Below are 27,517 nucleotides of genomic sequence, written 5' to 3'. Positions count from 1 at the left end.
GATGGGGGGGACGAGCCAGCCTGGAGGTCAGGGAGTGGGGTGGAGGGGGACGAACCAGCCTGGAGGTCAGGGAGTGGGGTGGAGGTCAGGGAGTGGGGTGGAGGGGAACGAGCCAGCCAGGAGGTCAGGGAGTGGGGTGGAGGTCAGGGAGTGGGGTGGGGGGGGACGAGCCAGCCAGGAGGTCAGGGAGTAGGGTGGAGGTCAGGGAGTGGGGGGGGGGGGGATGAGCCAGCCTGGAGGTCAGGGAGTGGGGTGGAGGTCGGGGGGGGGACGAGCCAGCCAGGAGGTCAGGGAGTAGGGTGGAGGTCAGGGAGTGGGGTGGGGGGGATGAGCCAGCCTGGAGGTCAGGGAGTGGGGTGGAGGTCAGGGAGTGGAGTGGGGGGGGACGAGCCAGCCAGGAGGTCAGGGAGTGGGGCGGAGGTCAGGGAGTGGGGGGGGCGAGCCAGCCAGGAGTGGGGTAGGGGGTCAGAGGAAAGGGTCAGGCCAGGTGGGGGTACTCACTTTGTAGCTGAGGTAAATGAGGAGCATTGTCTCCAGGAAGCTTATTATGGCCACGATGACCTAGGAGGGGTGGAGCCTGAGTGGGGCTGGGGGGAGCAGGGCCCACCCGGAGCCATGCCCCCCACTCACCTGAATAGCCCACAGAGTCATCTTTCTTTCCACCCAGAGGATGGGCGCCCTGGGGAGGGAGGGAGGTGAGCCTCGGGCTGTTGTCCCCCAGCCCCGGGGCCTCTGCTGACCCCAAGCTGCTCCTTGGGCAGATGGAGGGAAAGAACAGGAGGGGAAGGGGAAAGGAGGCAGGCCAGAAGCTGGGGGGTGTGGGGCAGCGCTGCAGGCTCAGGGGGCCCTTCGCCCTGGACGGGCTCACTGGGGCAAGTGCAGACTGAGCCCGGGGCTCCCTTCCTCCCCAGCCCAGCCTGGCTCTGGGGCTCAGGGAGGTGCAGCCCAGCCGGGGAGGGGCAGCGTCTGCTGGAATGCTGGTGGTCCTACGGGAGGTGGCCGAGCCCCAGGAGACGCGTCCTAAACTCTGGACCAGGCACCGTGGTCGCTCTGGGGCCACGGCTCTCCTTGGGTGAACGTGTCACCCACAGGAGGAGTAGCTACGTCGCTGAGGCCCTCCAGCTGCCCCCCTCCCCACCCACGGTCTGCGGGCTGAGCTGGAGCAGGGGTGGGGGCCGGGAAGGAGGCTGCTGATTCAAGTCCCCTGTGGTGACGCCTATCATTCTAACATGGCCCCCGAGCCCTCAGGTGGTCTGAGGGGCATCCCAGCGCTGCCCAGCACCCGGGCCAAGGCTGCGCTTCTGTCCCGAGGGGCTGGGCCAGGGCAAGGTCCCAGACTGGCCAGGGGACTCACCAATTGATCTCGGAGGATGAGCCATTGAAGGTGTAATTCTGCTTTGGGCAGCCCCAGCTGTGGAGAGACAGAGCTGGCCCAGCCGAGCCCCTGAAGAGACACTTCCCAAGGTTGCCGTGGGCTCAGGGAGCACGGTGGGTGGCCACCCACCCCACCCCACCCAGGGCCAGCTCCCCGTATCTCAGACAGGCTGAAATGCAGCCTGCCACCACCCGCCAGACCCCCAGGCAGGCAGGGTGGGAAAGCACACCATGCTGGGGTGGGGAAGCTGAGGATTCTGCCTGGTCTGATAGGAAGTTGCTGGGGAGGGTTGTGCATGTCAGAGATGGGACCATGGGGCACTCAGAGCCTCCCGGAGACCGGAGCTGCCACAAACAAGGCTGGACGGTGCATGAGAGATGGGGGAGAGAGCTGAGCTCCCACCCTGAGGTGCTGACTCCAAGACACGTGTCTCTGAGTCACTCTCAAGAACAAGCCTCTCTACACCAGCTGGATGCCCAGCCCCTGGGAAGGTGGTGGGGGCATGGCGGACCTGTTCATTCTGCCCCAGGATGTAACCAATCACTGACCGAGGGGACCTCGCTCTCACAGAGCCCCATGGTGATAGGCAGCTCCCTCCTCCTTTTCTTCTAACTGACCCACTTCCCCTGAGCCTTACTGGGGCTATTGTTGCAAACTCAATGCTCACAGATGTGGCTGGATATCCTCCCACCCACCCACCATCCATCTACCATCCATCCATCCATCCATCCATCCATCCACCATCCACCATCCATCCATCCATCCAACCATTCATCTACTATTCATCTATCCAACCATCCATCCATCCATTCATCCATCCATCCAAAACCATCCATCCATCCATCCATCCTTCCACTTACCATCCATCCAACCATTCATCCATCTATCCATCCACCATCCATCCAACCATCCACCCATCCATCCACTATCCATCCATCCATCCATCCATCCATCCATCATGTACTATCCATCCATCCATCCATCCATCCATCCATCCACCTACCATCCATCCACTATCCATCCATCCATCCATCTACCATCCATCCAACCATTCATCCATCCACCCATCATCCATCCAACCATCCACCTACCATCCATCCATCCATCCATCCATCCATCCACCACCCATTCATCCATCCACCACCCAACCATTCATCCATCCATCCATCCACCATTCATCCAACCATTCATCTACTATCCAGCCAGCCAGCCAGCCACCTACCATCCATCCATCCATCCACCATCCATCCAGCCATTCATCTACCAGCCATCCACTATCCGTAGTTCATCTGTCCATCTATCCAACCATTCATCCACCATCCATCCATCCATCTACCCAACCAACAATTCATCCACCATGCACTCATTCATAATTCATCCATCCACCCACCTATCCACCCATTCTACCCATACTTCCACCAGGTCCCTCCTCCATTCATTTCCCCTCCCCCCTGCCCATCCATGTGCTAGGCATTGGGCAATGAATATGATAGACCTGGTCCCTGTAGGGTTGTGGAACCAGATGCTCAGGAGCCTCTGGGATTGGGAGAAGGTGGGATGAACTCAGGAAAGTTGTTTGAGAGTCAGTCAGAGTCCCAAGTTTTCCTTCTCAAACCAGCATGGCTGGATCTGTGCAACCTCACCTGGGATGAAGACAGGAGGGGTTCTAAGGGAGGGTGAAAGAGGGTCTCTGGCTTGGGGACACCAGGCCTGGCTGCACGCAGGGGGTTAAGTGCAACTTGCACTGTCCTTAGGCCCCAGCTTCCTCCCTGGCTCGGCCTGGGAGCCCAGTGGCCACAGTTTACCCTCAGGGAAGAGGCGGGAAGAATCTGCTCTGAGGAGTGAGCCTGTTCACCCAGATGACAGTGATGACAGGCTGCCCGACCTGACCGTGGGGCCCTCAGCATGTGAGTGCCCACTCTTAGTGTGAGTGGCTAGGGAAACTCACTCAGCCTGAGCTCAGGAGAAGCAGAGACTGAGCCAAAGAGAAAAACATAAGAAAGAATCCAGGTTCCAGATGTCACCTCCGGAGAAATGGGAAGGCAGTGTCTGCCTGAAGTGAGAAGGAGCTCTCAGAAATTAAAGCATGATGCAGAAAGATCGGGCCCAGGCTGGAGGTAAAGCTAAGGAAGTCGCATGAACGGAGAAACAGGGGAGACAGGGTCGTCCAGAACCATAGGCCCGGGCATCGGAAGCCCAGAGACAGCGGAGGGGAAGGGGTGTAATCTTCCAAGGCCATGTCCCCCATGGTCTGGCGTGGGAGAGAAGGGGCCACGCCAAGGTGGCCCAGAGACTGCCAGACACAGGCACAGAGATTCCACCAGCCTGCCAGGAAGACAAGTGTGCTTCCCACATGGATGGCAAGCAGAAACGGTAGCAGGAAGACCACGCGGTGAGAGGGGCCGAGGCTGACTCCCCTGCACTCGTGAGCCTGCAGGACAACTCAGACCTGAAGGGGGTGGGCCGTCTTCGCCTGTGCTCCATGCTGGGGAGGGGAGCCCAGGAGGGGCAGGTGGGACCACGTGCAGCCCCGAGAAAGGAACCAAGAGGCCTGCATGGCTTATAATCCTTCCTCCTCCCCGGCTTGTAATCCTTCCTCCTCCCCGGTATGGATGGAAGGCAGCACAGAGCCGGTTGCTGAACCCCTCCCGTGCACCACTGGATGCACACCCACAGTCCACGGCCAGGGCGCCCTTCTCCCCGGGGCTGAGCGCGTTGGTCAGCAGGACCCCGAGTGCGGCATCCTGGGCCCAGCTCTGTGGGGGAGGACACTGGGAAGGAAGGACCCCCCAAGGGGCCGGGTCGGGCCAGGTGCTGGGCACACGCCCCATGCTGACACCATCGGCCTCGCTGCCGCAGCCTCCAGCTCACCCACCATCCAATCCCCAGGGCTGGGTCGTCGAGCAGGACTCGGACGATGTAGAGCAAGCAGGTAAGCAGCTTCAGGGAGAAGTTGAACAGCCGGATCCTCAGGCCTGCAGTGGAGGGGTGGGCACGTCAGGGCTTCTGGGCCACCGGAGTCCCATGGCAGTCCCTGCCGACAGCTCCCCCTGGGCACCTGGGACCCCCGGGGCTGGGCCGTCCGCAGGGACTGAGGGACCCCCATGTCAGGGTCTGCTACTGGGCCAGCCTCTGAGAGCCTCCATCCCTGTCCCACCTTACAGATGGGGGTGCAGATGGCTCCCCACACCACTCACTCCTTGGGACTGGGGGGGTCTGGGGGGTACACTGATGGCCTAGGACTTGGGGGTACCACCTCCATGCCCCATCCTGCATCCCGGATCCTTCTGGGAAAGCAGGCGGAGGGAACCTGTCAGGGGAGGGGTGGGGTTGCACGGAGGGGACCAGGGAACCTTGCAGGGTGTGGGTAGGAGGGCCCAGTCCAGCCCGGTGTCCAGCAGGGGGGTAGGGTCCCCATAGTTTCCAGGTCCCACCTCCCACTGAGGGGAAGGTGGCCTGAAGGTGAGACCAGGGGCCTTCCCCCCCTGCCCCCCGCCCACCACTCACTGACATAGCTCCTCCTCTGCCCCGGCCCCTAACCCACACATGCCCCCTGGCTCACTGACAAACCCCCGTCCCCCCCACCCTGCCACCCCCACAGGCCCCGCCCCCCACAGGCCCCCACTCACTGGATCTCTGGTTTTTGATGAAGAACAGCTTGAGCCGCTCCTTGAAGGTGTTCTCATTGACGTAGAACTCCACCTGGACCCTGGGGGCGGGGAGAGGGGCATGGGGGGCTCTGGCCAGTGGGGGCTCACTCAGGGCCAGACGGGGGCTCACTCAGGGCCAGACGGGCTACTCCCACACTGCAGAAGCCCAGCAGACAGACAGAGGGTGGCAGCAGGATGAGGTCACCCCCCCTCCCCCGGTGACCAATGCACCTGCGTGGTTCTGGCAGACCTGCCCACCCACACTTGCAAAGCCACTGGGCACAGCTGGGGGCTGGTCAGTGGCCATCAACTCAGCATCAGGGCCCTCCAGGCCCCTGGAGGTGAACACCCATGGGCCCCCAGCCTTGACTGTCATAGGCAGCCAGCCACCCGGATTAAATGCACCCTGTGTGGCCCTCAGCATGGGCTCAAAACATGCCAGCTCATCTATATAGAATGTTCTGGAAGCTGATAGTCGGTTGCTCTGTCTGTTGGCCCCTGGTGGCTGTGCCCCGAGACTCGCTGCAGCCTGCAAGATGGTCAGGCCGAGGGGCCAGCAAGACGTGACCTTCCCTGCACTTGCCGTCAGGCCAGCACTGGGCCCCTCCGGCCCCAGCTGCTCTCCGTCCCTCAGGCTTGCCCGTACACCTGGCGAATGCCCACACGCTCCGTGTCCTGCCCAGGCTCCCAGCGTCCTGGGACAGACCACAGCAGACCCAGCATGTCAGTGAGGGAGTTGCTGTGGGAAGGGCTGTCTGGTCCCTGGGGGGTAACACAGAGCCTGGGGCAAAGGGCCACTGCCCGCCACTGCCCTGGCCGCAGACGGGGGCCTCCTGTGGCTGCTGGGCCCGGCGTGCTGGGCTGGTTCCCCCGGAACGGTTAGGGCACCAGGGCAGGGGGCTCCGACCTGCCGTGGGTGGGCTGTGCACAGAGGCCCCGGCTCCCACCGAGGCAGAAATTAGCCCTGCTTTTACCCTGACGGCAGCTACGGGGGTGCTCTGCCTGGGGCTGCCCCATCTCCCAGAAGGTCTGCAACCATCCTTGCTCCCCAAAGCCTGTTCTGGGCAGAGCGCGGGACACAGACGCCGTCTGGACCGGCCCCGGTGGTGGGCCCTCGGGAGGGGCCTTGGGCAGGGCGCCGGCACCTCCCTGACCTGCTCCAGGCTGGGGGCCTTGGCCACAGTGGCCCCTGCTGGTCACAGGGCTCAAGAAGGGCCCCCAAAGAGGCAGGGGTGGTGTGGGCCCCTCCACTCCTGGGTCCTGGTGCAGGGCGGTCACCCAGCCACACCCTGGACTCCTAGAGCCGAGCAACAGGAAGGGCCTCCTATAGACCAGCTAGGTTGAAACCCAGAGCCAGTGGCCAAAGTACCGCATGGTACACCACAAGCCCTGTACCCCAGGACACGCCCCGTACCCCAAGACACCCCTGTACCCCGGCACGCCCCATACCCCAGGACACGCCCCGTACCCCGGCACGCCCCGTACCCCAGGACACGCCCCGTACCCCGGCACGCCCCATACCCCGGCACACCCCGTACCCCAGGACACGCCCCGTACCCCGGCACGCCCCGTACCCCAGGACACGCCCCGTACCCCGGCACGCCCCATACCCCGGCACGCCCCGTACCCCAGGACACGCCCCGTACCCCAAGACACCCCTGTACCCCGGCACGCCCCATACCCCAGGACACGCGCCGTACCCCAGGACACGCCCCGTACCCCGGCACGCGCCGTACCCCAGGACACGCCCCGTACCCCGGCACGCCCCGTACCCCAGGACACGCCCCGTACCCCGGCACGCCCCATACCCCGGCACACCCCGTACCCCAGGACACGCCCCGTACCCCAAGACACCCCTGTACCCCGGCACGCCCCATACCCCAGGACACGCGCCGTACCCCAGGACACGCCCCGTACCCCGGCACGCCCCGTACCCCAGGACACGCCCCGTACCCCGGCACGCCCCGTACCCCAGGACACGCCCCGTACCCCGGCACGCACCGTACCCCAGGACACGCCCCGTACCCCGGCACGCCCCGTACCCCAGGACACGCCCCGTACCCCGGCACGCCCTGTACCCTGGCACACGCCCCTACCCCAGGACACCCCTTCCCCCAGGACACGCCCCATACCCCACTGTACCGTAGCATAAGCTTGTTTCCTCTCTCTCCTTAGAGCGCTCCCTCTTTGGGAGGGAGCTTCCTTCGGAACCCCTGAATCCTATCTTCCTCCATAGGTGCCACCTGGAGCTGGGGCGGGAGGCCCCTGACGGTCTCTTTGCGGAGCTGGTCAGAGAAGCCTGGCTAGGCCTGGGCCCAGTCTGGTCAGGTCAGGGGGCAGATGCAGCTCACTGAGTTGGGACTCCCCGGGGCCCCAGAGCACCCAGCTCAGGAACACACCCGCCCCGCCACGCTCCCGCCCTCTCCCGGCGAAGCCTAGACACAGGGGTCTCCCCACCCGACTTGTGCCATCTATTCGGGCTTGCTCCCTGGCCAGCAAGGCCCTGCCTGGCCCCGGTGGCTGGTGGCCGTCGGGCTCCTTCCTCCTCAGCCTCCCAGGGCACTGACCACGCTGCCCTCCTAACCCCACCTGCTCTGGTCACCTCCTTCTCCCCCAGACTCCTTGGCTATCCCCGATCCCAGCTCTGAATGTGTGATGCCCCAGGACTGGTTGCAGGTCCCTCTCGATGCCCACCTGGCCTGCTTCTGCAAGCGGACGTCGAAACCCCAGCTCTCCTCTGAGCCCCCAGCTGCCCTCTGACATCGCCCCTTGGGGTGTTGCTCCCTAGACCAAGCAGGACCAGCCCTTCCCCAGGCCAGAGGTGGCTCCCCTCCCCACGTCAGACCTGAGACCACCCCCCCAGGACACCCTCTATGCCACTGAGAGCCCCTATTCTGCGGGCTCCGCTCCCTTCCGGGGGTCCCACCACTTCTGCCTCCCCTGCCTGTTCCTGCTGGAGGCCAGTAGGTGAGACAAAGAGCAAGAGACCAGAGTCCCTAGCTCCTTCCAGCTTTCCCTGTTGGGAAAACCCGGGGACTCCCAGCTCCTTCCCGGGCACCCCCAAACCTAACCCGACCTTGCCCCCGCCCCACTTCCCACCAGCCCTTTGCTGCACAGATGCCTTTCCTGGTCTTTCCCTGCTGCCCAGGCCCATGGGGCCAGGACTGCTGACCTGGGGCTGGTTGGGCCCCGGACACCTTCGTTTCCACGTCCCCTGTCCCCTCCCCCCAGAAGTGGAACCCTAGTCACTCCTCGGCTGGACCTTGTCCCCTTGTGGGGGCGGCTGCAGACACCCATCGGGACAGCCCCCCCAAGGCAGTCGGTGGTCAGCGGCCTGCAGGTGGGGGCGGGAAGGGCTGGCGGACGTGGCCGCGTGGATCGAGCCTGCAGGGCCAGGGAGCGTCAGGAAGCCTCCCCCACTTTTAAGGTTTCATGAGCGGTGGCTGCCCACTTCTAGCACTGCCATGGAGAGCAAATTACAAGCTGTCTTTTATCCTGAGACATAGGTGGTGATGAGCGTAATGAGGCCGGCCCATGAGGAAATGCCTTCCAGAGCCGCGCAGACCCCGAAGCCCCAGGTTCACCGCACAGGCTGGGCCTGGCTGAAGGATGCGCTCTGGGCTCGGCAAGCTGGTGGGAAGAAGCAAGGGGGCCTGGGGTCACAGGCGGTCTGGCCTGCCCGAGGCCCTGGCCCTCCGCTGCCTGGCTGCTCCGTGGCCCCTGCACCTGTCTGAGCCCCAGCCTCCTCACCGGGGGAATGAACAGTGACAGGACCGTCTGCCACGGCGTCTTGAGGGTGCCAGGCCGGGGCCATTGGCTCTGGAGACTTTACCTGTCCTCCCTGCACCTCAGGCTCCTCCCTGTGAAGTCTGGCCAACCGCTCGTTCCCGGATGGATTAAGTAAGACCGCCCCAGTGCAGGGACTGGGGCCTGGCACCCACTGGCTCTGATGGTGCCAGCAATCAGGGCTGATCTGATTCTGGGTCCTACAGCGGCCCGCTCTGTCGCTCACATCACCCTGAGGAAGACAGGCCCTGGGCCATAAATCCACGTGTGTGGCTGCAGACGGCGCGTGGCCCATACCCTCCGTGGGCAGGGGTGTGACCCTGGCAGGGGCCGCCCCCTCCCCCGATGGCTGGTCCAGCTATGGCTCAAGGCCCTGTGACGGGCCGGGTGACCAAGCTCACAGGAAGCCACCGCAGGAGGGCCGGGAGAGGGGCCCTGGGAACCCACACACGGTACAGCGGCCTCGGAGCTCGGCGTCGGCATCCAGCGGCCAGCGAACACCACCTGGGCACCACAGGCCGGGGCGGAGTGAAGGGGTCTACCTTCCTACGCGTCTGTTCTCGGTGAGAGGCCTGGAGGGGAGGGCTGGGCGCGCCAAGGCCACTGCTGCCTGCTGCTGGGGGCCCGGTCTGAGAGGGGTGCCCCACGGGCGTGCACCGGATAGGCCTGGTCTGGGGCCCGGAGGCTGCAGGGAGCCTGTGTCTCAGACAGCCAGCATACCGCCTGGGGTCAAGCCACCAGCCCCGGGGACTGGACAGGCCAAACCTGGGTCCCGTCCCTGGGACAGTCCTCAGCCCTGGCTCCTCTCTCCACAGACTGAGTAGCTCTCAGGCTGGTGAGGACAGGGGTCCAGGCCAAGCAGACAGAAGGGCCATCTCGCTGAGTCCTGCCATGGGGCCCCTCAGAGGGCTCCAGCCAGATTCATCCCTCCATGCATGGGAAGGAAGGTCCAGCAAGGCCCGAGACTGGCCAGGATCACCCTGTGGGTCATAGGCACTGGGGGCTCTGGGCTCCCCATGGGACCAGGGCCTCTTGAATCTTTGGGGTGGAAGGTCAGTCCCTAGCTGGCTCTGCCCCATCCCCACCTGGCTTGTGTTTGAGCAAGGCCCACCGCCTGCCTGGGCCCCACAGTCTTGCCCACGCCGCAGTGGACCCAAGGAGCTCCCCTTGCTCTGGCAAAGCAGCTCAAACCTCACCCACCCGGTGCGAGGACCTGCCAGGCGAGCCGGGCAGGGGGAGGCTGGGGGCCGTCCAGCTCCCTGCTGACCAGCAGGCTGACCGGTGGGCCAACAGGCAGGCCCTGGGGCATCTTGGCAGGTGGCTCTGGCAAGGATGGCCTGTGCTGGGAAGCTCCAAAGGCAGGGCACCGCGGTTGGCCTGAGGGGAGGGTGGCCAGACATTAAGCACACGGCCCACGGGCCAGGCCCACCCGCGTGGCCACAACAGCCGTGCACTCACATGGGGCCGAGATCCGACTGCCCGCTTCCCCTGGTCTGCCGCTGTGTGCTGCCGGCTTTCTGGCAGGCGCCTGGGAGCTCCCTCTGCACCAGAACCCACACACTGACGGGCAAGAGAAAGGGCAGGGCCCAGGCCCACCTGCCAACCCTGAGGCCAGCTATTCTGAGAAAGGGCAGAGCCTGGGCACAGCCCGGGGACCCAGACCAGGACAGACATGTGGCTGGCACCACCCCCGGACAGTGGCACTCCCTGAGGCCTGTGGGCAAGGAGCCGGGCGTGGAGGCACAGAGCACTGGCTGGGGAGCCTGCGGGGCGGCGGGGCAGCGGGGGTGGTGGCGTGGGCATGAAGGCTCCTTGTCCCCGCCACTCCCAGCCCAAACCTGCAGACTCGCTGGTGGGAGGCTGGCGGCCACATCCCTCCCGCACCCCCACCCTCATCGGGGTGGCTCGGGGTCCACCTCAAAGGGAGGCTGGAGGGTGGGGGGGCGCTGCAAGGCTTTCCTCTAGCGCTGCCCACTGCCACAGGCCCGCTGCAGGGGACATCCCCTGGGTCGGGAACCTGGAGGAGCAGCCGGGGGACCGGAGGAAGAGGAGAGTGGACAGTGGCTTCTCAAACCAGCAGATGGGCCCAGTCTGGGCCTTCCATATAGAGCGGTCCCGCCGGGGACCTCCTGCATGCATGTCGGAGAGGGGCCCTTGTTCTGGCACCCTCGGCTGGGCCGGGGCCTGGGAGAGCCTCCTTGGGGTGGCCTGGGGGGTCTGCTCTACCAGTGACAACTCTGGGGGGGCAGGCCCTGCAGCCTCAGCCCCTTGGGTGGCTGCACACTGTCCATATCCTCCCGGGCAGCCCGGGGTGCCGGGGAGAGCCCTGCCTTCCACCTGCCCGTTACCCACCGCACCACGGGGGCCTGGGCCGGCCCAGCCTCCAGGCTCCCACACTCCTGATGGGAGAGTCCCAGCCCCAAGTCTCAGGCTGCAGGGAGACAGGTCAGCAGCCCGGAGCACGAGGGAGCGGTGTCGCTGCTGACAACGTGAATGAATCAAATCAGGTCCCACTTGGCGGCCACCCTGAGCGCTGAGGGCCTGGGCAGGATGTGGCTGCTCTGAGGAGGACTCTGGTCTCCCCGGCCTCAAGGCCACACTCCACTTGACCTAGGTCTGAACTGAAGCCAGGAACAGCCTCGTGCTGGGGGCCTGGACGACACAGGTTGCCCAGGCTGGCTGAGGCGGGAGGGTCCCCGCAGCCATCTGCATGCCTGTCCCCGTATGGGCAAAGGCTCGGGGTCCCCATTCCCACTGTCTGGCCACTCCCAAGGGCTGTGGCCACTGCTGTGGGAGGCTGTGGGTCTCTGTCTCTGGACAGCCCTGTTTCCTACTCCAGGGCTCCTCCCCGGAGGGCTGCCCACCGTCCTGTCCTTGGCCTTAGCTTCATCGCCCAGGCCTGCAGCTCCTGCTGGTGCAGGGAGGTGGTGGCCGGTGCCACCTCGAGCCTGCTCCTGCCTGGAGTATCCCCCCATAGCCTGCAGGGCCTGAGCCCCCTCCTCCCAGAGTCCGCTGCGGGTGCAGGGATGCTTATCCGTCCCTGCTTCGGCCCCCTCCCTGCAAGCACTTACTGAGACAGAGAGGAGTCCAGACTGAAATCTTCCACATGAAGCCTGGGGACAGACACAGATGGTCACGTCAACACAGAAGACAGATGGATGGAGGGCCTGGGCTCCTGGACACTCAAGGAAGCTCTAGGCAGGATCCGAGGGAAGTGGGGGCGCACCCATGTGCATGCGCCCCCCCCGACCCACGGAGCCCCTAGGCAGGCAGAGCAGCCCACAGGCGGCAGCCTGCAGCGGGGCAGTGACCATGCCTGGCCCCCTCGGTGCCCAAGAAAGCAGCACAACACAGCAGCCAGCACATGCGCCCCCTGCCCAGGCCGGACCCCACCCGAGGCCAAGACCAAGGCCACCCACCTTCAGCCCAGGGATTAGGACAGGATCAGCCCATTTGACGAGCGCTCACTGTCCCTGCTCCCGCCAAGCCTGCCCCAGGCACCATGAGCCCGGCTCCAGGGATAGGCCCCACTTTCCACCCGGCAAGCTGACTCGGCAAGGGCCAGTTCCCACACGAGACATGAAAGCCAGGCTCCCTTGTCTCAAGTCTACCCACCCCTCCTCTGCTACCTGCTCTCTGCGGGCCTGGCCATAGAGCCCACGGGCCCTGCATCCTGACTTCCCAGTGAGAGGGTAGGGGTGCTGAGGCTTCTTAGAGGGTGCCCAGGTGCACCCCTCCACTGGCCAGCAACCACAGAGCTGCTGCCCTTTGGGCCCTGCCCTAGGGTTCTGCCAGCCTGGCCACATGCAGCTGACGCCAAGACGGCTGGGCCTGGGCTGGAGGGGAGGCTGGTGGGAGCTCTGGGGCTCGGGGGACTGGCCCCTGGGGGGCTGGCGGGGGTGTATGTGCCCTTTGCAGAAAGTCTACTCTTTACTGATGACGTGCCCATCTGGAAGACTTCAGGACCTCTCTTAGTCCTCAAAGCAGCCATGTTCCAGAAGAGAAAGCGTAGGTTCAGAGAGGCCCACTGCCTCCCAAGGCCATTGGTAGGGAGGAAGGAGCCGGCCTGTAGGGCAGGGCAGCCCCTAGCCATGGGCAGGGCTGCAGGCCCCCGCCCACTGCTCCCTGTGCAGGGCCCTCTGGGCAGGCAGGCTCCTCTCCTGGTGCCCCAGCCGGCAGCTCCTGGTGCTTGGGTCGGCAAGGCGGGGACGCAGGACACTCCGGGGAACGAGGTCTGGACAGGGGGAGGGGCTGGGCTCCACACGGAGCCCGGGAAGCCAAGGCTTCACCAGGCCTCAGCCTGGTGTCACTGGGAGCTTCTGGCAGATCCCACACGTTTGCCCAGCTCAGGTTCCCTTTCGTTGGCCCTGGCACTGCCCCGAGCCCTGAGTTGGGGTGACAGCTGTGCGGGGTGGCAGGAGCCTGGCAGGACCACGGCTGTTGCGGTGGAGCTAGGAACTCACTGAGAGTAGGTGGGGGTGCTGGGGGCGATGTGGAGAGTGGCAGGGTTCCTGGAGGAGCACGGGTCGCATGAAGGGGAAGAGGGTGAGTGGACCAGTGGGGGAGGGGCTCTGCTGCTGCTGTTGGACTGTGACAGGCAGGCTCGGGGTCACGGCAATCACATGCGGTCCTGGGAAGAACAGCAGGAAAGCAGGACCACATCGGAGCCCCAAGGACCCCGAGATGTGGAGGTTACGTGCTGGGCTTGCAGTGCCCGGGGAGGACCCCACGCGGGAGCGCAGAGGGAAAGGTGTTTCCTGCAGTCCTTGCTCTCCTTCCGTCCTCAGCCCCACAATTCACAGAAGCTCCCAGGGCCCTGCAAGCAGGGATGGCCCTGCCCCTCCAGGCCCATCCTCGGTGACCAGAGACGCTGCCAGGAGGACAGACTGCGCCCAGTGGCCACTCAATGCAGTCCCGACCTGAGGCTCACGGGGATCAGCCACCTGTTCCGGCCCCGCCCCACAGACCCCGCCCATCAGGCCCGCCTCTCCTGGCCCTGCCTCGACCCCGCAGGCCCCGCCTCCCCAGGCCCCGCCCTACCGCTGGGCCTTTGCGCGGAGCCCCCTGGCAGGGATACCCTCTACTCCCCAAACCCTGCCCATCAGCCCAGCTCCGAGTGAGACCCCTCTGAGGATGTCCCTTCCACTGAAACTACCAATGGCGGGGCACGGACAGCTGGACGGCCAAGTGCACGACTCCTCCGCCCAGGCCCCCCAGCTCCCCCTCCTCCCTGGGGACCCCTCTTCCTCTCTTTCTGCCCCGGGGACACCCCGGCCTCTGCCTGCTGCCTCAAACAGGACCTGAGTTCCATCCTGGCCTCTGGCCTTCCGCTCCTTCCCTCCCCTTGGGGCATCCACACCCACAGGAGGGACACTGGCCCCTGGAGTTCTCCCAACTCAGCTGTCCACGGGGTGCCCCCCACACCCTGCCCGCACTCCCCACAACTCCCAGACCCCGGATTCTCCCTTCTAGATCTTTCTGCAGCCCTTCCTTTCTCACTGGGGCTGCCATCATGCCTTTCAGGCTACCCACTCAGGTGTCCCCTCCAAGGGTATACCCGTGAGCCCCTCCTTTGCAGAAGAACCCCAACCCTGACAGGGGGTTCCCAGTAATCAGGCCTTTCCTCTCCCACCCTGTGTGTCCTTCCAGGTCAGCGTGCCTGACCTGCCACAGCACCTGGGAAGGGCAAGGGTACCCAGCCCCAGGTTTGCTGGGGGCACAAGGGGGCCCCAGAGCAGTGCTGACTCATGTGGAGGGTTCACTGGACCCCTTGCTCAAAAGCTCTTGGATGATGGGCTTCATCGCTCCCACCCCCACGTCACAGTTTCTAACCATTGTTCCCCTCCACTCCTGGCCTCACAAATCATGGGGAAGGGGAGGGACAGAGGAAGGAGAAGACCTATGAGCTCAGAGCCCAGGGAGCCTAGGCTGGCGGTGTGTGTGTGTGTGGTGGGGGGACCCATGCTGGCCCACACTGTCCCTGTGACTAGGGTGCACTGTGTTGGCGGGTTGGGGGGGGGGCTTGGGCATGGCATTGGGAGCAGGCTCTCCCAGCCATGGTGAGGCCTCCGGAAGGCTCTGGGCCACCCTGGGGAAGGCCAGTGCTGCCTCATGGCCCAGGGAGCTCTGACACTGGCTGGCCCCAGAAGGCAGCCAGGCATGCAGATGTGACCAGCTTTAGGAGCTGTGTCCCCCTGGCTCCCTCTGACAAAGGTTCTCAGCACCCTAGTTGTGCAGGATGCTCCGTCACGCCTGAGTTCCTAAGGAGCCCTGCAAGTTCGTCTCTGCTCAGGAACCTGTTGTGGGCGCTCTCTGCTCCTGTCCAGAATGAACTCCATGGAGTGTGTCTAAAGTCCGGGGACATGAGGCTGCAGGGCTCTAGGCCCTGATATTGTGCAGCTAGACAATTCCCTTTGCTCTGCAGAAGGAGGCTGATAGGGACCCCGTACTTCAGGGGCTGCTGGGCACAGAACGAGTCACTCATGTAAGCACCAGCCCAGAACCCGGGGCAGGAGAGTGCGGGGACGGGACAGGGCTTCCTGGAGGAGGTGGCCTTGCCATCTGAGCTCCCATTCTGCACTGCAGGCTCAGATGCAGCCTGGGCAGGACCTGCCATCTCTGCGTCCCTGCAGGAACAGGGACAGCAAGGGGAGCCAATCTCTTCCAGGGGCTGGGCTGGCTGTAACCAGAGCCTCTGGAGTCACTGCCCCCCATAGCGTCCAAGAGGCGATGGAGAGGAGAGGAGTCTGTCCTCAGGGCCTTGGCCAGCACTTGCTTCCTTCCCATCCAGGCTACTCATTAGCTGCTCTGGGGCCTCTTAGAGGCACTTAATCTCCAGCCTTAGCAGTCTGGTCCAGGGAATGGGGATAACTGCTGGGCAGCACCCCCCCCCCCCGGGGTGCTCTGAGGAGCCAGAAACGGGTGTGAAGGCAGGGAGGGGCCTGGACAGCCTGTAGCCAGGCAGGAGGGGCAGGGGAGAGGCTCCCTAGGCACTCCTGATCCTGCCATCTGCCAGGCCAAGTCCCTGCCAACCTCCGCCCCAACCTTAATGAGGCCTGGCACCCCCACCCCCGGGCTTCGGCCCTGGCTGCTGGTGCCCCTCCCTGGAGGCCAGTGGCCCTGGGAGCCCCCGCTCTCCTCACCCTGGCCCAGCCTGCACCTCTCTGCCAGACACAGGATTCTGTGCCCACGACGTGTGCCTACACCAGGGCAGGTCTGATTCATCTGTTCCCCCCGCAGCATCTAGAAGGGCTCCCTGCACAGAGAAGCTGTTGGCTAAGTACTAGTGCTGCAGACCCAGCCTCAGTGTCCTCACCCGGGAAATGGGGGTGCTGTGTTCAACCCTGCCCCTGGGAGGAGCCGGAGAAGGGCCTGTGATGCCCCCTCCCCAAGTGGACCCCCTCCCCAGGAAACGGGCCTCCTGCACCCTGGGTGCCACTAGCTCCGGTCCCTTGTCCCCAGAGATCCTGAGACCTGACTGTGTCCCAGCTCCAATCTGCTGTGCAGCCTTTGGCCAGGCCCCCAACCTCCCTGGGCCTCATGCTGCCCGCCTCTTAAGTGGGGATGCGGACGCTGGCCCTGCCTCCCCACAAGCGGCCGCTGGAACCAAAAGGAGTGTGGGCTCAGTGGACCAGGGCCGGGCAGGGGTCACCGAGCCACCTGGCACAGTGTGTGGGTCCTGTCTTCCCTCTCCCCTCCAGTCTTACCTGCAGGCCCACGGTACCAGCTACTGAGAGCAGGAGAGAGTTGGGGGGGCGGGGAGCATAGGCTCCGGACGCCTGGGTGAGGGTTCCGAAGGGGGAACCCGGCCATCCCCCCCCTTCCTGGGGCTGAGGCGACTCGGCAGGTGCAGCTCAGCCGAGCCCGTGCGGGATGCGAGCGGCAGAAGCAAAGCCCCTCCCGGCGGCACGCGGGGTCCCCCGGCGCGCGCCCCTACCTCTGGCCCACGTCGCTGCCCACGGAGCCCCCACCGCGGGCCGGCAGCAGCGGGCTGAGCCCGTGCGGCTCCTCCGGTGCCGAGGCGCCGGCCGAGGCGCCCCCCGGGCCCGCCTTGCCCTCGGACGGCGAGCGCGGCAGCTTGGCCCGCGCCATCCTGCGGGAGCGCACGGGCGGGAGGCGGCGGGGGCGGTGCTCCCGTCTCCGCGCCCCGCCCCGCGCTCCCCGCGCCGCCGCCGCAGTGGATCGGCCCGGCGGGGGGCGGGGGGGCACCACCGAGAGGCAGGGGACGGCAGGACGCGCGGGCCCCTTCCCTCCCCGCGCGGAGGAACCCCGTAGGGAGGGGTCTCGGCGCCCACAGGCCAGGGCCGCCTTGCAACGGAAGTAGTAGTAAGAATCACGACAGTCACGGCGGCGCTGGGGGAGGGGAGCAGTAGTGGCGCGGTGACAGCTGGTGGCTCTTGGCCACTCACCTCTGCAGGCAGGAGCCGCCGGAGCCCACGAGCGTTGGTGATCCGCCGCCCTGTGCCCAAGTCCCAGGTGGCCTGCAGGTCCTGGGAGCCAGGTGCGGCTCCGGATGGCCTGCCCAGAGCGGTGCCCACCTTCCGGGCCCTACCCCTGGTGCCTGCTCAGGTTGGGTGGGTCCACCCCGGCCAGGTGGGAAATGTGCGGTCTGTCTGTCCATCCTCCCCATCCCCTACCTCCCAGGGCTATGGGCGAGTCCATGGGGGCACTCACCGAGTGGTGCCCATATGCTTGGCTCGGCTCCGTGCCAGGCACAAGAGCCCTGCTTTGGACAAAGCAGCTGCTTCGTGGAGCCCCGTCTGCACCTGATGCCCCGCTGGGGACGGCTCTGGTCACCGCAGCGAACTGAACAGCCCGAGGAGACAGGGCAGATTTCGGTTTTGCAAAGTGGGGCGATGAGGCACTGAGGTAGGAGGTGGCTTCCCCAGGAGATGGAGGCAGGGAGAAATGGGGCCAGGAGCAGGCAGGTGAGGTGGCTCTGCTGGGTAACAGCCGGCAGGTGTGGGTGCTGGGGGCGCCGAGGCTCCGGCTGGAGCCCGCCGGGTGCAGGAGGTGCTGAGATGCACGGCTGTCCTCCACAGTGGTCAGCAGCTCCAGGCCTTGCTGACTTGCCCAAACCCTGACGCCCAGGCCAGGGGCTCCCGCTTGTCTGGCTTACGGACGGTCTGGGGGAGGAAGGTGGGCCTCAGAACCCCCAGCCCCTGCCTGGCCCCTCCCCAGATGTGGAGAGGCAGGAAGGTCTGGTGCAGAGCCATTTGGTGGTCTCAGCAAACCCCTAGCATCTCCCTGGACCACGTTCCCTGTCAGGAATCTGCCCTAAAGGAACGAGGTGTTTATGTGGGCAAAGCCCCCTGCCTGCCCCTGGGGGAAGGAGGTGAGGAGATGGTGGCCCCTTGTCCCCCTCCCTGCGGAGCGACACGGAGCGGGGCTGCACCCCGTGAGCGCTGGGCTATGCAGCGCCGGCCACCGGGCAATGCCAAGGCTTCCGCGTGTGTCGGTCAGTAACGGAGCAGGGCCGGATGGCAGGGACGCTCACCCGGCCACCCCAGGAGGGGCAGGGAAGCCGAAGGGCTCCTTGGGATGCGTTTTCACCCGCAGACAGGACACGAGCTCGCGGTTCCTGGGCAGTGTTGGCCAATGCGTCCCATCCACGGCAGGGAAGCCCGCACATCTGGCCCATCCACCATGGCTGCTGTGTGTTCTCCTGTTCCTGGATTTTGGGAGAGCCTTCGGTCCTCACGTGGTGATGGCTTCTGAGGTCCAGGATAAGAGGTGACAAGGGAAGGTTTTTCCAGTGTTCGGTATGACGTGACCTAACGGAAATCATTGCTGATGTGCACAGAGGGACCACCAGGCAACCGTCGATGCCATTCTGTATGGGGTGGGTGGCAGAGGTCCTTCCAGCTGGCCACTGCAGCACTTACATAAGGTTTGATTTACTTCGAAAATGATCATCCAGTTTAGTATATGGTCCCTGGTCCCTGGTCCCTGTGTGTGGAGGAGAGACCTCCCCCCTCCCCGGGCACGGGGCAGTGGCCCGAGGCGCCACATTCCCTGGCCATGGCGCACCGCGAGGAGTGTCCCAAACTGCCCGCTCCCACCGGGGCTGGACAAACTCGAGCCCCAAGGCCATGGCGGGAGAGGCGGATGAAAAGAGCAGGCTCCCTTTCCTCAAGCACGGCCAACACTGCTTCACCCCTACCACAAGAGCAGCCCTGTGGAAGGGGTGGTCACTTTGCATCTTCTGTGCCAAGAGGGGCTGGGCCGGGCAGAGGAGGACAGGACAGGTGGAAGTAGTCAGGCTTCTGGAGGACTGGATGGCGGGGGAGTCCATCAGGGCTGAGGGAATGGGGAGGACAGGAGGAGCAGATGCGGTGGGCTACCAGATCTGTTCTGGACATCCTTCAAGGGCCTGCTGGACGCCGTCTCGGGGGGGACTGGGCGGCTGGGCTGGAGAGGGAGCTGGGAGCAGGTGAGGCCTGCAGGGCCTCTTGGGCTGGCCCAAGAGCCTCCGGAACCCAGGGAGACGCAGAGGCTTCGTGAAAAGTAGCGCCGAACAACCGAGCGGCAGGCAGAGCGCAGGCCAGGGGATCCCCAGACAGGCGCCTCCCTCCACCCTCTGAAGCCAAACCTGAGAATCCCCAGGACCCTGTGTGCGCCCGCGGGGTCCTGGGGATCCTCACCCACAGCCCCATGTCAGGAGAGGTGAACCGGAGCTGTCCGGACAGTGGTCACTGTCGCCTGGTTGGGGCGATGCCTGGGCTGCAGCCTGGGGCCTGCGAGCCCACAGAAAGATGCTCAGCACCGCCAGTCACCAGGGAAGTGCGAGTCAAAACTACAGTGCGATACCACCTTGCACTCGCCGGGACGGCTGCTATCAACGCACAGAAAATAAAGGTGCTGGCATGGACGTGGAGAAACTGGAGCCCTGGGCCCTGCTGCTGGGAATGCGAGATGCTGCAGCCGCGGTGGTCCATCCGCACCACGGACTATCACTCAGCCTTTCAAAGGAAGGCATCCTGACACCTGCTACAACGTGGATGAAGCTGGAGGAAACGGTGCCCAGTGAGGTCGGCCCAGCACACCGGGACCGATTCTGTATGAATGGAAACGCCCAGGAGGCCACAGGAGTCGGACCCACAGACCCGGGGGGCAGGCTGGGGCTGAGGGAGGGGACAGTGTTTCACGGGGACAGTTTAGTTTGGGAAGATGAACGCATTCTGGGGATGGCTGCACAACGTGAATGTGCAGATGCCCTGAACTGTGCCCTTAAAAACAGTTAAGATGGTAAATTCTGTGTTACTTGTATCATCCACAATAAAGAGAAGTTGGGGAGGAGGGTACAGATCCCAGCTGGAAGGGCTCTCACTGGACCCGGCAGGGACAGGGGAGCACCGGGACTGGCAATGATTAAATCACGGTGAGGAGTTTCCTGCCGCGGCTGTGACAGATCACCCCAAATTTAGTGGCTCAGAAAAACGCAAATCTACCATCTCATAATCCTGGGGGCCAGAGTCCCAAAATCCAAGTATGGGCAGGGCTGGTTCCTTCTGGAGGCTCTGGGCAGTCTCCCGCCTCTGCGAGTTCTCGGGGTCCCGTCCTCACGCCACTCTGACCTTGGCTTTGGTCCCTCCCCCTCCCTTCTCCGAGGACCCTATGACACCACGGGGCCACTGTGACGATCTGGGAGCCCCCATCGAGAGCCTGCACCTCATCACATCCGTGAAGTTCCTCTTGCCAGCAGAGGTGACATGCCCCAGGTGCCAGGGACTGGGGTGTGGGCGTGCTGGGGGACACTGCTGAATCTCTGTGACTCGTCCCCACAAGGAGGCTCAGAGAAGCAGCCCCGCGGGGTCACGGCTGAGGCTGCCAGGACACATGCCTTCCTCTGGAAACGGGTGATTAGAGAGAGAGGATGGCGCGCATTTTCCTGCCTTTTCGGCAGCAGTTACGTGACAGGGTGTGCGCCTGGCTCCCCTCCACGGGGAGAAGCAGCCCTCGCAGAAGAGCGTGGCTGACTCTGGGGCACGAGACGCGGATGAAGCAGGTGGCAGGGCCCCGCAAGGACGCTCCTGGGGCCACAGTCCTTAGATGCACGTGGGGTCCACACGGAGCACCGGAGCAGGGCTGCGCAGCCGGCCCTAACCCAGCCATGGCAGTGGAGGGACAACCAGCCCACGAGGCCACGTGGTGACCACAGCGTCACCTAAAAAGTTCTCTCACCCAAGTCCTTTGTTTTCGGTCCACGGGGCCTTCGGACCCAAGAGCCAGCGTGTGAGGAAATTAGAGGCGGAGGGATGGGCTGAGGCACCCGGGAAGGGGCAGCCGGACGCGCGTGGACGACGGGACTCCCACAGGAAAGAGGCCTCATGTATCAGCTGCCTTTGCTACGTAACAAGTCGCCACGGACTTTGCTGCTGTAGGCAACACCTCGCCCCTTGCAGCATGGTGCTGCAAGTGTGAGTCCGAGCGCAGCCTGGCTCCGTCTGTCCCCGGGGGGCTCGCGAGGCTGCGGCCGCGTCAGCGGGGCTGGGCTCTCGCCTGCAGCTCATGCAGACCCTGTGGCGGTGGGCCGGGCCCTGTTGCTGCTGGCTGCCATCTGCTCTGTTCCTAAGGGCTGCCTCATTGCTCGGCTTGCGGCCCCCCATCTGTAACGCCAGGCAGGGTGTGCCAGAGGCCCCGGGCCCCAAACCTCCGCCTCCTCGGCGTCCCGCCAGAGAAAACGTCCTGCTTTCAAAGGGCTCGTGCGCAAGACGGGGCCCACCCAGAGACTCTCCTTCTGATTGACTCAGAGATCGCGGACGAGTCTCCTTAACTATAAGGCAGAATCCCTCTGCCAGCAAGGAAGCAGCGCCGACGGGGCGGCTCGAACGAGGGGAACGTAGGTCTCCCGTCCCAGAGGCCGGACGCCCCAGGCCGCGGGGCTGGCGGGGCTGGATCTCCTCGCCTTGCTGGCGGATGTCCTCTCTGTGCCTGCCTCCAAATTCCCCTTTATAAAAGGGCGCCAGTCATGTGGGAGCAGGGGCCCCCTCGACGACCTCAGGACCTGTCATGACCCTACTTCCACACAAGGTCACCTTCTGAGGCACTGGGGGATTGGAATCCCAACCCGTGAGTTTCGGAGAGACCAATTTCAGCCGCCAACCCTGGGTCGTGTGCCGTAAACCCGGGTGTGACGTCTCGTCATATTCACGGTCCTGGGCAGCCGTGGAGATCCTGGGGGGCCATACCGGGTGGGAGCCGTTCCGGATCACGAAGAGTCTGTGTAACCACACGGGACACAGTGCTCCTGGTCTGAGCAAAGCAGCTGCGAGGGGCAAGCTCTCCCCCGGCCAGGCTGCTGCGGCTGGCTCCCCTCCCCAGACCCCGCCGGCCCTCGCTCCCCTCCACGCCCTCCAGCAATTCCTGGGCACCACCAGGCCCCCCCCAGCACACGGCGTGAGTCTCGGGGAGGCCCCATAAATGCCACTGGGAATGTGCTTCTGGGAGACAGTCACTTCCCAGGGTGGGGCTGGCCTGGGCGCCTGGGCTGCTCGACAGCAGGCAGACCCCAGACAGAAACGGGGTGATTTCTCTCATGGTCACTGTCCCCCACTAATTCTGTGCATTCCAGTGTCCCGCGGCTGCCGTAACGGGGACCGTTCCCTCCAGTTCTGAGCCCCGAAGCCCATGGTCAGTACCGCTGGGCTGAAATCCAGGTACCGCAGGGCTGTGCCCCCTGGAGGCTCCAGTGTCCCTTGGCTTGTGGCCACGTCTCTCTGATCCCTGCCTCCAGCCTCACACAAGCTCCTCTGTAAAATCTCTCTTTTTTCATTTTGTGGAAAAACATACATAACGAAATTTACCATTTTAACATTCTTTGCCTCCTTTTTATGAGGACACTTGTGCCAGCCCTTAGGGCCACCAGGGTATGCTCCCCATCTTAAAATCCTTACTTTGGTCCCATCTGCAAAGTCTCTGCCATCCGAGGCCACGTTCACAGGGTCCAGGGATTAGGACGTGGACATCTCTGGAGGACTATCGTTCAGCCGATGTGAGAGGGGTCCTGGGCCCTGCCTGGCTGTCTTCCTGGGGCAGCTCCCACAGCCTGCCTGGGTGCTCCGTTCCCATCCAGCGGGTCCAGAGGAATGTGACAGGGCTGGCATGTGGGGGTGCCGACACTGGGGGGGCACTGCCCGGCCGTGGGGCCACATCTCCCCTCATGGGCATTATAGCCACTGCCAGACTCAGCTGGAGTCCTTGGCCACGCTCCCTCCAGGAGGGGACACAGGGCTGGGGTCTTCTCCCTGCTCCTGGGCCCTGGTTAATTGCTCTGGAAGGGGCCCCTAAAACAAAGGACAGACTGGCCAGAGAGGCAGAAACACAGAGACAATCGGCTGCTAGTTAGCTGGGTGGGGCGGAGGCAGGGCAGGCCTCTGCAGGGCCTGGGACTCTCCAGGGGCTGGATGCGGGAGCTTTCCACAGGTGACCTCACCTCAGCCTCTCCGGCGCCCCGAGGGAGGCTGAGGAGCCCACTGAGGCTGAAATGGGGGTAGGGAGGAGGGAAGGAGCCAGCACGTAGGCCCCCAGGGGGTGAGGGTGCAGCCAGCTCAGCTCCCAGAAGGGACTCCCACCCCTAGAAAAGGCAGAGACACAGTGGGGGTTGGCCAGGGCCTCGCGAGACTGGGGGGGCTGCCCCTGCCCAGCAGACAGCTGTGGGGAGGAGCTGGGGACGTCTCAGACTCTCCCTACATACCTGCACCAGGCCCCAGCCCCCTGCCCAGTGCAAACACCTTCTGCCTGCCCCCTGCTGCCCCATGGGAGCGGTGTTCCCTGCCTGCAGAGCAGCCTCCTTCCTGGGCTCTCATGGGGGTCAAGGTCACAAAGGATGTAGGGCCCCCACAGCCCCTCCTCAGGAGCCCTTGGTGCCAGGAGCCATTTTTCCCGCAGGCTGGGGGAGGCCCAGTGGGCGGGGGCCTCTTTTCTGGCACTTCCGCTTATAAGCATATTTTCAACGTCAGTGTAGGACCTGTCCTGGAAAACACCCCAGCAAAGGACAGGCCACATTATTCACAGACTCCATCCAACCTCAGCGGGCCAAGGGTTCCACCCGACAAGGGCAGGGACCACCCTGCAGGCCCAGGCTGCCTTCCACAACCCCGTGCTGGAAACCCTTAGTGCCCAGAGAAGGGAGCAGGAGCCAGGTCCCTGGGTCCCTGGCTTCTCGGGGCCCCTGCCACACTTTACCCCCTGATGGGGGTGTCAGCAGCCTGGGGCTGCCATAAGGTGCCACAAACTGGGGGGAGGGGGCTAAGATAACAGGAATTCATTTTCTGCCAGTTTTGAGGCCAGAAGTCCAAAATCAAGGTGTGGGCAGAGCCACGCTCCCTCTGGAAGCTCGAGGGGAGGGTCCTTCTTGCCTCTCCTAGCCCCTGGGACCCTGCTCCTGGCTTGAATCCCCGCAGTCTCTGGCCTTGTCTTCTCTTCTCTGGGGATACTTGTCACCGGGCTCAGCACCCACCCTAACTTAGGATCATGTCACCTTGAGAGCTTTACGGTAATCACAGCTGCAAAGACCCTATTTCCAAAAAATATCGGGTACATAGGCTCCACGTAAGCCTGCATTCTGGGGGGGCTCTTTCCAAGCACTGTAGGGGTCTGGGGTACTTTCTGCAGCCCCACTCCTCCTGAAGCTCCCCTAATTAGCTGTGGGACCCTGGATAGGTCCCTTTGCTGCGGGGCTGCCTCCATTCAGCCAGGGGCACACGTCTAGCCAGGAGGGGACGTGGAAAGCTCCAAGCAGGCTCTCTCTCCAGTTTCTCCTGGGACGCCCTCAAAGCTTAAGAAATGTGAAGTCAAAGCACAGCTTAATCCCACGAAAGGTTACCTGCCACTGCTTTTGCAGTGTTAACTCACTCCCCTAAGCCTGTCATGGGTTGAAAACGTGTGTGTCCCCCCAACTTCCTATGTTGAAGCTCTAGCCCCCAGTGTGATGCTGTTGGGGGGACCAGGGGGGACCCTGGGGGGTGACTGGGGTTAGCTAAGGTCACAGAGCTCCCTCTGTCTATCCATCACATGAAGATGCTACGAGAAGGTGGCTGTAAACCGGGAAGGGGCCCGTAAGCAGGACCCCACTACGCTGGCACCCTGACCTCAGACCTTCAGCTGCCAGAACTCTGAGAAATCAGTGTCTGTTGTTTAAGCTGCCTGTTCTATGGCATTTCGTTATGCAGCCCGAGCTGACTGCGGCATGGCCTGAACACTACCGCCTCCCCCCTTCATTCCGATGGGTGTGAGGCGGGATGGTCCACCCACGATACAGTTACGGCACTAAGCGGTACATCATGGGAAGCACATCACGCACCAAAGGGAATTACGATTTGAAACCAAAACTGATCATGGTTTTCGTGACCTTGGAGGATCCTGGCTGCCCCCTCGCTGGGGGTCCGTGCCGTACTCTGCACTAATTCGGGAGGAACTGAATTCTGAGTCACGCACACGCGTCTCCGGATGCAGGCTTAGAGGCCAAGAGGCACGCTGCCCTGCAGAGCCCAGGGGCAGGATGGGGAGCACAGCTCCCGGGGGACACCCAGTTCCCCATCTTGGGGACTCCCAGACACCTCCAGGGCAAGGGCAGGGGGGCCAGGGGTGCCGGCACGTGGACTGAGGCCCCCCCAGCTCCCAGAAGATGGAGTGGCATGCCCAGTCTACAAATACACACGCAGGGCCCGGGGCCCAGCTGACCCGTCTTGGCACATGCGTGCCTGCGCCCCTCCACCTCTACCTCCTTCTCCTGTCCCTCTCTGTTGTCCCTTTACTCTCCATCTGCCTGCTGCAAACCTTCCAGGTCTGGGGGGGACCCCAGTCCCCAGAACCCCCACTTGGAGGAAGGCACCACCTGCCCCCAGGAGCTCAGCTTCCACAGGGGTCACCTGCCCTTCTCTCTATCCACCCCGGCCACCTCTCAGGCTTTGTTCCCTGTGGGGGACCCCAGGTGACACGGGGAACAGAATCAGACAGCTCCGGCCCGCTCACAGTGCAGTGGGGGAGACGCAGGCGATGAGCCCTGTACCCGGGAGGTGACTGGAAAAATCACAAATTTTACTCCCTTAAAGCTCCTTACAGCTCCCGGAATTTGCCAGAGCCTGGCACCACCCCAGGCTTTTCCTTGATTCGATCACATAGGCAGCGCAGAAGCTAGTCCCAGACAGATCCCTGGAGAAGCAGCCTCGTGGCGTCCAGCATCAGCTCCTGGGGCCCACACACGGCACCCTGGCCAAGCTCTGATGGCGTAAAGCCAGAAACCGCCCAGACCGTGTGTGGGGGCAGAAGGGCCTCGGGGCTCACGCGGGATTGAGCTGCGGCAGGCACAGGGATTTCGGGTCTGAACCAGGGAAGGAAGGAGGCAGACTGGGAGCCCACCAGAGAGGCCGGTGTGACAGAAGGCTGGTATCCAGGGGGCAGAAACAGCCACCCCAGGGGGTGATGGACTATGCAGGTGTGGCTGCCCTGGGATGAACAGGGTCTCCGGGGGCAGATGAAGGCTTGGGCTTTAACCCCATGGCCCCCCTACCCGGGCACCATCCAATCCTATCGTGCAGGAGCTGAAGGTGGGAAGAGACCCTCAACCTGGCCTCGGCCCCCACCAGCCTGGGCCCTGGCCATTTCCTTGGCCGGCTGTGTCCTCCAAGGCCTGTGGGTTTGCAATGGACACAGGCCACTAGCCAGGGCAGGGCAGGGAGAAGGTGCTGGGGCAGAGCTGGGGTCCCACCTCGTCCCACCTGACTATGGGGTTACCAGCCCAGCCCCACCCATGAGTCACAGCACAGAGCAGAAGGCTGGCCCAGGAGGCCTGCGCCTAGCAGCCCCACGCAGGGAGGACCTGGGCAAAGCAGTGAGCTCCTTTGGTGCCAAGGTAGCTGCTCTTTGAGCCTGGCAGGCGTGGGTGGGGGCACGTCCATGGTCACCCTCTACTGTGACAGGGCCCTCTGTGCTCATCAGTCTGCAGGGAACCCCCACGTGCAAGACTTGGGCCAGCCTATTGTCCCCATGGCTTCCCTCACAGCCTCCAATCTTCCCTGAACACCCCTCCAGAGGAGAGATCCCTGCCGGCGCTTGCCCTCTGAGGCTCTTGGGAGGGTCCTGGGTCCTGTGCCAGTGAGCAAGGACAGCGTCCCCCTCTGAACCCTGCACATCTACAGGAGGTCCTCCTCCCACATCTGCTGGAGCCCTGCGTGGAGGAAGGGAGGGGAAGGGCCAGGGTGGGGGCAGGCTGGCGTGGGTCTAACCCTGCCACACTGAGCTATGTCTGTACTTGGTGGCATCTCCGGTGAGGCTCGGTAACATCCACTTATTAACAGTTACAGCTGAGTGGCCCTGAGACCCCCTGCTGCTGGGGGGCCTGACCCCCTTCTGCTCAGCGGAGGGAGGGGGGTCGTGGGGAGGGGCACGCCTCCTGCAGAGACCCCAGCCCTGCTCGCTCCTCCCTGCACCCAGTCCGGGTTTGAGGGTCCCCAGTGGACGGAGAGCTGAGGAGTCCTTGCCCCAGGGGCCACGGCTGTCAGTCACCCCCCTGCTGGGCTGGCAGGGGTCTGTGCTCAAGTCCCTGCCCCCCACCGTGCCCCCGCAGCACAGGACTGCCTGTCTTCCCGCTTCCCAGCTTGTTGTGTGAAATAATATTTGGCGTTGCTCAACTCCACAAAAACAAGTCAGGCTCTGTCCTATTGTCAGGGGAGTGAAGGCAAACAGCCAAATGGGGTCCTTCTGG

The 27,517-nt window shown here is 64.1% G+C and overlaps 1 protein-coding gene across 1 annotated transcript in view; it reads right to left on the bottom strand.

Moving 5' to 3' along the window:
* Positions 1–16,902, bottom strand: part of KCNT1 (potassium sodium-activated channel subfamily T member 1) — a 39,683-nt gene extending 22,781 nt beyond the window's left edge. Inside the window, exons 1-7 of the mRNA XM_064579626.1 lie at positions 16,748–16,902; positions 11,883–11,924; positions 5,005–5,084; positions 4,251–4,350; positions 1,355–1,411; positions 631–679; positions 502–561 (exon numbers count right to left, since the gene is read on the bottom strand). Coding sequence (XP_064435696.1) covers positions 502–561; positions 631–679; positions 1,355–1,411; positions 4,251–4,350; positions 5,005–5,084; positions 11,883–11,924; positions 16,748–16,902 — 543 coding nt within the window. The remainder of the gene's footprint in view (positions 1–501; positions 562–630; positions 680–1,354; positions 1,412–4,250; positions 4,351–5,004; positions 5,085–11,882; positions 11,925–16,747) is intronic.
* Positions 16,903–27,517: the final 10,615 nt, after the last annotated feature.

This window comes from Mirounga angustirostris, unplaced genomic scaffold (genome assembly GCF_029215605.1).
Source record: "Mirounga angustirostris isolate CCGP_5_RB_7025 unplaced genomic scaffold, mMirAng1.0.hap1 SCAF_15, whole genome shotgun sequence".
Taxonomy (NCBI): Eukaryota; Metazoa; Chordata; class Mammalia; order Carnivora; family Phocidae; genus Mirounga; species Mirounga angustirostris.
This window is presented reverse-complemented; position numbering and strand designations above follow the sequence as displayed.